The sequence below is a fragment of the Monodon monoceros genome, unplaced genomic scaffold, assembly GCF_005190385.1.
Source record: "Monodon monoceros isolate NGI ecotype Baffin Bay Population unplaced genomic scaffold, NGI_Narwhal_1 Super_Scaffold_11, whole genome shotgun sequence".
NCBI classification, from domain to species: Eukaryota; Metazoa; Chordata; class Mammalia; order Artiodactyla; family Monodontidae; genus Monodon; species Monodon monoceros.
In genome coordinates this window covers 93,692,546-93,702,300 of record NW_021703767.1, presented here as the reverse complement: position 1 = coordinate 93,702,300, position 9,755 = coordinate 93,692,546, and the positions used below count along the sequence as shown (strand labels likewise).

The 9,755-nt window shown below is 43.8% G+C and overlaps 1 protein-coding gene across 1 annotated transcript; it reads right to left on the bottom strand.

The window, feature by feature from the left end:
- Positions 1-538: 538 nt before the first annotated feature.
- Positions 539-4,510, bottom strand: GHSR (growth hormone secretagogue receptor). The gene is made up of 2 exons (XM_029214897.1): positions 3,653-4,510; positions 539-1,479 (listed from the first exon to the last, which is right to left on the bottom strand). Exons 1-2 carry the CDS (start codon positions 4,446-4,448, stop codon positions 1,175-1,177), a joined length of 1,101 nt encoding a protein of 366 aa, XP_029070730.1. The 5' UTR covers positions 4,449-4,510; the 3' UTR covers positions 539-1,174.
- Positions 4,511-9,755: the final 5,245 nt, after the last annotated feature.

Below are 9,755 nucleotides of genomic sequence, written 5' to 3'. Positions count from 1 at the left end.
ATAAGTTATAAATTATTTCTTTATTTGCAAATCAAAGACTTATGATTGGCTTACGTATTTTTGATAAGCCAAATAAGATAATTTGTGATTTTCTATAATTTTTATAGCCTCATTTCCTGAATATTATTAACACATGTAATCCAACCTAATTAAAAATGCATACATATTATAGTTCATATCCATTTTCTTCCAAGCAGAAATTATAGGGCATTTAGGTGTAATTCTTAGGATTTATCACTCTAACACACTGCTATGCTAATGTCACTATAAAAAGATTTCAGGGAATGAGTATTTATTTTTAAATATTTTTTGTAAGATTAACAATAATTTTACATATACTCTAGAGCTGCATTGTCCAGTATGGTAACCACTAGCTACAGTTGGCTACTGAACACTTGAAATGTGACTAGTACAACTTGAAGAAGTGAATTTTTAATTTCAATTAATTTTGAAGTTAAGAACTCACAGTTGTTTTATTTATTAGAAAAACCTTTAAGTGTGTTTGGACAGCTTAGGTTAATGAATCTACTTTTTCTTCTGCGAAATTTATGAACTCGCAATAAATCAAGTATTACTGATGAACGCTCCATGTCCAAATTAAGATGAGCTGAAAATCTGAGACACACCAGATTTCAAAGACTTTGTATAAAAAAAGAATGTAAAATTCTCATTAATAATTTTTATATTAATTACTTAAGTACCTTGTACTATATTTCTCCTGGACGGCACTGATCTGGTGCTCTATGAAAATTGCTAGTTTTTGAAAGTCATGTTTTAAATTTTTCATTTTAATGTCATTCTTTTAATCAAAAAATTTTTATCATTATGGAAAAGAAATCAGAGTTAGAATTTGTCTAGTAAGAAGTGACCTAATTGCCCTCTCTACACCACCTCCCTTCTCTGAATTGCAGAGCCCTTGCTAGCACCAACAGCAGAATGCAAAAATCATAGGCAGTGAATATGCAGAAATCGTGTATGAGAGCACTGATGAGCGTGCAATCAAATCAAACTGCTCACACATTACAAATTCTGTCTTTTCTTCCCCCCCCCAATTGTTTCCAGACCTATGTGTCCCTAATTCCAAAATTAACCTTCAACTTCCTCCCAAGTTCTGCTGTGCTATGGCTTCCAGTTTAGAATAATAAGCAATGACTTTGCTGAGCAATGTGCTTGGTCATGTATTAATACTAGATTCTGTCCAGGCCCTAGAACTTTCATCCTTCAGAGTGGAGAGCTTCCTCTGGGAGAAGGGTTCAAATCCCAGAAGTTTGAACACTGCCACCCGGTACTTCTTGGACATGATGTTGTACAGAATGGGGTTGATGGCGGCGCTGAGGTAGAAGAGGACGAAGGAGACGAGGTTGCAGTATTGGCTGATCTGAGCAATCTCCAAGGAGCCAGGCTCGAAGGATTTGGAAAATAAATATCGCCCTACATGGAAGGGCAGCCAGCAGAGGATGAAAGCAAAAACCACTACAGCTGAAAGGACAATGAGAAAGAGAATGTCAAGAAATATAGCAAAGTTCAAGAAATATAACAAATCACAGTCGATTTTGAAGACATGGTTTTGTTTTGATTATGTGTGGTATGACCACTGACTTCAGAGAAATATCATTTTCTGCTCTTTCCTATATTTTAACCAAGATTGAGTCTGTCCGGATCAACAATTCAACCATTTTTACTGCTGAGCTTCCCAGTCGTTTCTAGTTAACAATTTTAGTGATTTTGTGCTTGAGTTGACATATTGACTCAAGTAACTAGACAATCTAGTCACAATAGTCCACCATTTTATATGTGTTAGATCAAACCTATATGAGACAATGTGGTTTTACTCAACCATAGTTATGTATCAGAGTTTCCTGGGGTACAGATTCCTTGGATATAATACAGACTCACTAAATTAAAATCTCTAGGAAGGAGACTAAGACACCTGTTTTCTTTTTTCTTTTTAAAGTTTTACAGAAGACTGAATATGCAGTCAGGATTGAGAATCACTGAGATGAATGAGCTTTTCCACCTAAAATAGACATAAGTAAGGTAGAAAAGGCCATAAAGCCAACTAACATTAATTATCATCCATCCAGGCCTTAATTTTGCCCATGTAAGTTTGCTTTCTTCAAAACCTCTGCATTTTTAGATTAAGTTTTTAAAATTCAGAAATCAGAGGAAAAATAACAGAAAATAATAATTTAGGACTTGTACCACTTTAGTGATTCCCTTCCAACTGTCAAGGCAAAAGAGAGTCACCAGTGAGGATAATTAACAGCTTAAAAATAAAATCAGAGGAAATTATTAAACGTATTCTCAAAACTAATTTGTATAGTAGCAACTGACTGCCCCAGGAGCAAAATGAATATTAGAGTCCCCTGGGGGGCACTAGCAGGTTTACAATCTATTAGTCATATTGTGAGAATCAGTGGTCTAAAAAATTTTAAAAACTTGACATTCTTTGAATAAACTCTATCACTTTAATATACAGGATTTCAAGAATTGTAAAGTTACAAATCAAAATTATCCTAGAATAACTTCTAAGAAGTACTATATATGCAAATAAGTACAAACTGTTGACTACAATGTCCAGATAATAAAATGTGCAGATTCTGGTTTTGAAAAAAGCAAGGAGAATTAATATTTTGCTTGGATGTGAACACAGTTTGTATTACTTCACTTGTACCAAACACATATACTTAAAGAAGCTGAATTTATGCAATAACGATTCAGCATACTCCAGTGTGACACTGCACCCAGATGTTCTCTGAAGGACCATTTGGGGAGAGATAGTAAGTTCTGTCAGCTCCCACAAATTCTCCTTTTCTCAGTTTGGAAGCCTGCCTATCCTAGCTTACCTAGCCTGTCCTACTTGGAGGGAAAAGTAATCATGAAAACAGAGACCCCAGCACTGACTTGTCACTGATTTCCTTACAAAGCTGTATAAACAGCATCAGGGTAAACAGAATTGATGCAATTATCTGGGAAAAAAATGCAAGTCAGAAAGCAAATCACAATGTTGAAAGAAAAATGAATCTTCTCTGATAAAATTATCCACGATGATCACATCTTTGGTTACATTTACCAATGAATACTTCCTAGAATCAACGCCTGCTCTTTTTCACCCTTAACACCTGCTTTTCTTAATGCAACTTAGATATCTACAAATTGAGGCAGGAAGCTTAACATCACCTTTAACACATTTTAACACCATAATATACTCTTTAATGAAAGATCTCATTCTGAAGCAAAGTTTCTGGGCCAAAATAAAACACATTTTAGAGAAATACAAAGGTGGGACATTTTTCCATGAAAGAGAGAAAGGTGAGACCAGGAGAAAGAGACACAAAGAGATAGAAAGAGAACAAAGAGATAGTCAAGGGGTGGGAGGAGGGAGGGAGAAAGGAAGGGAGAGAGCGAATCATAGATATAGAGAGAGATAGAGCAAAAATGTAAAACCAAAAACAAACAAAAATAGAGAGAGAGAGAGACAAGACAGTGAAACTAGAGCTCAAGACGGAAAAAGGAGAGAATAATTAAGAAACTTACAGGGAAACAGAGACCTAGAGAAACTGGGGAGAAAGGCAGACTCAGGAAGAAGGGGAAGGGCAAGGGAAGAGGAGGGGGCCCGGGAGAGAGAGCTCAAGGGCGCACCGAGACCCACCCAGCATCTTCACGGTTTGTTTGTGGTTCTGGTCCCTGAGTGAGGCGCCCACCGCTGCCTCGCCGCGTCTCCTCCTCCACAGCTTCCTGCCGATGAGGCTGTAGAGCACAGTGAGGCAGAAAACAGGGAGGAAGAAGAAGACGCTGGACACCCACACCATGACGGTGAGCAGTCCCGAGCGCACCGCGAACTCCGTGGCGCGGCACTCGTTGGTGTCCCGAGGGTCGGTGCCGTTCTCATGCTCCACCCCGACCAGCACGAAGATGGGCCCGGCGCTGCAGAAGGCCACGGCCCAGATGACCAGGATGACCAGCTTCACCCGGCCCTTGGTGACCACCACCTTGGCCCGCAGCGGGAAGCAGATGGCGAAGTAGCGTTCGACGCTCAGTGCGGTGATGGTGAGCACAGTGGCGTAGGTGCAGCTCTCGCTGACGAACTGGAAGAGTTTGCAGAGCAGGTCACCCAAGTTCCAGGGCCGGTAATGCCAGAGGCGGACGAGGTCGAGGGGCATGCAGAGGAAGATGAGTAGGTCGGAGAAGGCCATGCTGGACAGGTAGAGGTTGGTGGTGGTACGCAGCTCGCGGAAGCGCGACACCACCAGCATGGTGAGCAGGTTGCCCGCGATGCCCACCACGAAGAGCGCCACGCAGGTGGCTGTGACGCCCGCCAGCAGCGGCGCGGGGAAGAGCGGCAGCAGCTCGTCGACCAGCGAGTCGTTGTCAGGCGCAGCGTCCCAGCCCAGGTCCGGCAGCGTGAGGTTGGGCCCCGGCTCCTCGCTCGGCGTCGCGTTCCACATGCTGCCGGCCCTGCTTAAACTGGCTTTGGGATGCGGCTGCACTGAGAGGCTAGATCCGGCGCTGGTCCCGGAAAAGGTCTCCTTAGGAGCAAGAGAGTGCGAGGGAGGAACGGGCGCAGGCTCTCGGGGAGGATGCTTGGAGAGGAAAGAGAGGGGAGAGGCAGCAGCCGAGGGAAAAGGTGAGACTGAGAGCCTGGGGCGGGGAGGAGGGGAAGAGAGGGAGGCGGGAAGGCACACACACACACACACACACACACACACACACACACACACACGCACACACTGGTGGAGAGATGGACCGAGTGACCCACCGCTCTTTCTGGCACCTCCCCTTTTCCCCGTCCTCTCCCCCAAAGTCCTTCTTTCCCAACCCAGCCTTTGGCCGGCCTCCACACAAGTACCTGTCACCGAGGAAGCCCCGCCAGCCCTGCCTCGCCTTTGCGTTCTGTCTCCAGATGCATCTCGCACTTCCCAAAGCGTCCCGGCACTGCGAAGCTGGAGCTCGAGAGGACTCTCCCTAGCCTTGGGTGCTGCCTGGCTAGGGTGGCCCAGAAGGGCAGATCACACCCGGGGTTGGGGCCGGGCACGGTGGGGAGAACACCTTCAGTTCCCGGGACCTGAGTTCTTCCTCAACAAGGGATAGAGTTGGCTACGGACCTGGTGGGGAGAAGTAAGCATGCACAACCGGGCTTGGAAAAGGGAGGTAGGGAGTGTTCCGACCTGAAAGGAGACCAGTGCGCACCTGGGAAGAGCCTCACGCAGTCCTAGAACCTATCGCCGTGTTAGCGAGGAGAAGCAGGTTCAGAGAGGTGTGGCCACTTGTCCAAGGTCACACAGCGAGTTGGGGGCTCAGGAGCTAGACTTGGCTATCCCACCCGGTGGACTACTGAGAGCGAAGGGGCAAGATGTGTGAATAAATTGTGTTTGGATTTCCAGCCCTTTGTACAGTTCCCCAACTCGGCGGTGGTAGGGGATATGCTGTGTAGAAGATTACTTTTGCCTGCTGCAAACCTCGGGGAAAGAGGAAGGGCTAAGGGGCGTGTTAGCGTGGCAGGGCGTGGGGGGTAGCTGTCAAAGGGGGAGCAGCAGAGGCTGTAAGGCTGGCACGTCGAGGGCGCACAGTAAACATTTTCTGAGGCATGGACGAGAGATCAGCCTTTGGGTAGCTGTGTTCACTTGGGCAAGGCATCAACCTTTTTGTTTTAAATTTCGAGGATGTTGTGATGACCACTGGGAATGGATGCCAAATGCTGGGGACAGAGTTGGAGCTCCAGAAATAAATATAGGCGGCGTTGCTGTTATTGGGGTTGCTATTGAGGAATGGGTCAGAGGCTGCCCCTACACTCGCGAGGTGACTCTCCTGGACACGGCCTCTGCGTCCCCTGCCCAGAGCCAGGAATCGAAAACCGAAGGCGCGAGACTGGCGGTTACCCCCTAACTCACTCACCAACACGCCCGGGAGCGTGTTCAGCACCGCGGCCAGCGACCGGCCCTTTCTACCTCGCCCCACAGCTCTCCCTAGCTGAGGCTGCCCGCCCTCACCTTTTTCAGTTCTTGCCTCAGCACCACAGTCCTGCTCCACGAGGGAGCCGGGGAGATTCCTCCCAAACACAGACCCGTATCAAGCGGCTGCGCTGGCCGCACCTATTCACGCTCACTTACCTGTGGCCTAAGTTCACTGTGTATGAGACAGGGCTTTCCTGAAGTATCTTAGTGGGTTTGCACAGGCCTTTGCCAGACGGTTTATGTCAACCCTGCCAACTAAACTGTTAATGCTTAGAAGTCCACAAAAACCTAAGGATGAACATATGCACACGTGCATGAAAGATTCCACACATAGTGGGAGACTGAATGAGGAAGTTTAATACAGGCAACTTACTGGAAAACACGCTACATAGGTTACCAGGGCTGTGTGGCAGAAAGTGTACCAAAAATCTGTTTCAACTACTTAAAAAAAAAAAAGATTACAACTAAGTCAAGCCACCAGTCACTAACAAGTTTTTTTTTCATCAATTATTTGACTTTAACACTTCCCACCCTACATTATCAATAGATTTATGTGTGCAGACAAGTCTCTAGGGGGAGAAAACAGACTGGGATAAATAAAAATAACATAGGAAGCTATTGTTTAAGAATAAGAATCAGGAAAATATTATGGGACATATTTCTAGTCTACTGAGTGCTAAAGCAATAAATAAGATTTAGCAACAAGCTAAAGCTGATACGTGGAGAAAATCTTCTAAAAAATCTATCATGATACAAATTTGGCATGTTGGCTAAAATAGCCAGATATTTAACTGCATTCAATTATTTTCCAAAATAAAGACAAATCTGTATTGTGTCATGAAGAAAAAACAGGGGATAGTATTGAAATTGATTCATTCATTTACAACCCGTAATATAAAAATATATAAAACTGTCTATTAGTATGTGTTAGGCACTGGGAATAACAAAATAAATAAAAGTCAGAAAGGTCCTGTATTGCAATTCCAGTACTTTTTTTTTTGCGGTGGTCTCTCCCGTTGCGGAGCACAGGCTCCGGACGCGCAGGCTCAACGGCCATGGCTCACGGGCCCAGCCGCTCCGCGGCATGTGGGATCTTCCCAGACCGGGGCACGAACCCGTGTCCCCTGCATCGGCAGGTGGACTTTCAACCACTGCGTCACCAGGGAAGCCCTCCATTACATTTTGATATGTGCATTTAAAGAGGCGTGTACAATGAGCTCTGTTGAAATATGGAGAAACAATGAATTGCATAGAGGTTCTGCCACCTGAGCTGGATCTTCAAAGTTGAGTTCCAAAAGGTGAAGCAGAACATACTAAACTGTTCAGATGGGCACATAACCACATTGGAGGGCTTCCCTGGTGGCGCAGTGGTTGAGAGTCCGCCTGCCGATTCAGGGGACATGGGTTCGTGCCCCGGTCCGGGAAGATCCCACGTGCCGCGGAGCAGCTGGGCCCGTGAGCCATGGCCGCTGACCCTGCGCGTCCGGAGCCTGTGCTCCGCAACGGGAGAGGCCACAACAGTGAGAGGCCCATGTACCGCAAAAAACAAACAAACAAAAAACAACACATTGGAGCCTAAAAGCCCAGCATGCCTTGTCCTATGAATGGTATGAGGAGTGTTATTATGGATTCATGGATTTTTATATATTCAATGAGTACCAACCAAAATTATGGTTTTTTTTCTTTTTGCTGCTTAAATTATCCTAGCTTTGTCCAATGAGATCCCCTCCAAGCTGGCTCCAGAGTCTTTTGACATGACTTAGTTAGATTTTTTTTTTTTTATTTTTTGGTTGTGCCGGGTCTTAGTTGCAGCACATGGGCTCCTTAGTTGCAGCAGGAGCGCTTCTTTGTTGTGGCTTGCCGGCTCTTTAGTTGTGGCATGTGAACTCTTAGTTGCAGCATGCATGTGGGATCCAGTTACCTGGCCAGGGATCAAACCCAGGCCCCCTGCACTGGGAGCGTGGAGTCTTAACCACTGCACCACCAGGGAAGACCCAGACTTGCTTAGATTTTGAGAACTTCCTTGCCAGAATTTGTGGCAATGTAAGATACCCCTTGCTCACCTTGGAAGTTCCCTACTCTATACCTGGGAGCAGCCATTTCTCCAATAATCCCTGGTACCTTATAGTGGGGAATGGCGTTTAGAAACGTAAATTTGGGAAGTAGGGGTGTTTATTGCCCCTGTAGTATTATGGACTAGACCCTGTCAGTGGACAGAGCTAGGGTATATGATTTTTGAAAAAATCATGAGATAATGATGATGATACAGTAGATAAATCAGACACACCCTTAGCAAATGATCAAAATTAACATCACCAGTGTGATACTCTGGGAAGGACACAAAGTCACTTACATGGTATTCCAGCTAGGAATGCACAACCTCAATCTAATTGCAGCAAACATCAGACAGACTCAAAAGGAAGAATATTCTATTTTTAAAATTCTTCCCCCAAATGTCGATGTTACACAAGACAAAAACTGGGAAAAAGTTCCAGACTAAAGGAAACCAAAGAGATGTAACAGCTAACTGTAACTCCTAATCCTAGACTGGATCCTAAACTGGAGGAAAAAGACTTCTACAAAGGACAATATTGGGTTAAGTGACCAACTTAGAATATGGGTGGTAGATTAGATAGAAATATTAAATCAATGTTAAGTTTACTGCAGTTGATAACTGTGTGAAAGAAAATATTATTATTCTTAAAAATACACACTTAACCATGATTTATGCATCTGTTTCAGAAATATAATTATGTGTGTGTAGATAAACAGAGCCAATGACAAAGCAAATGAGGCAAAATATTAATAATAAATGAATCTAGGAAAGAGGTAGAACGATTTCCTTTGTACTATTCTTGCAACTTTTCTTTGTTTGAAATTATTCCCATACAAAAAATTAGAAGTCATAAGTTTATAGAGGTATTTCAATTCAACTTCCAATTATATACTAATGTACTTGATTTATTATTTTTTTCTTTTATAAAATTTTTTTCTTTTTTGTTTTTTAGAAATTTATTTTATTTATTTATTTATGGTTGCATTGGGTCTTCATTGCTTTGCCCGGGCTTTCTCCAGTTGCAGCGAGCAGGGGCTACCCTTCATTGTAGTGCATGGGTTCTCACCGCGGCGACTTCTCTTGTTGCGGAGCACAGGCTCTACACACGCGGGTTTCAGTAGTTGTGGCACGTGGGCTCAGTAGTTGTGGCTTGTGGGCTCTAGAGCGCAGGCTCAGTAGTTGTGGTGCACGGGCTTAGTTGCTCCATGGCATGTGGGATATTCCCGAACCAGGGCTCAACCCCGTGTCCCCTGCATTGAGGTGGATTTTTAAACACTGTGCCACCAGGGAAGTCCCTGTACTTGATTTTACATTCCTACTGAACATCCTGGCTTCTAACAACATAAAGATAATTATTTATGTTGTAATATGCATTAAGTAAATTTCAAACTAATAATGGCATTACCATTAATAGTAAACCTGACAAATAAAGCTTGAGATTTTCTTGCCATTCTCTTTGTCCTTAAAATATACCCCACTGTGTACAACTACGTGTTCTAAAATTAATTGAAATAATGCTTTTTTATGTGCGGTTATGTTATTAATTTGATATATGGTTAGATTTGTTTCAGTTACCTTAAATTTTAGGAATTGTTTTAAAATTTAAACTTATTTTTGAATATATAAATCATTCATGTGATTTGACAGTTAAAACTTTAAAATAAAGTACAGTCCTAAAGTTTTTTGTTTTTTTTTTTTTTGCGGTACGCAGGCCTCTCACTGCCGTGGCCTCTCCCGCTGCGGAG

Bases quoted from the DNA above. Each gene is read 5' to 3' on its own strand.
- GHSR (XM_029214897.1), bottom strand. From the start codon at position 4,448: ATGTGGAACGCGACGCCGAGCGAGGAGCCGGGGCCCAACCTCACGCTG. The intron at 1,480-3,652 runs GTGGGTCTCGGT...TTGTCCTTTCAG, and splicing joins ACAAACCGTGAAGATGCTGG to CTGTAGTGGTTTTTGCTTTC.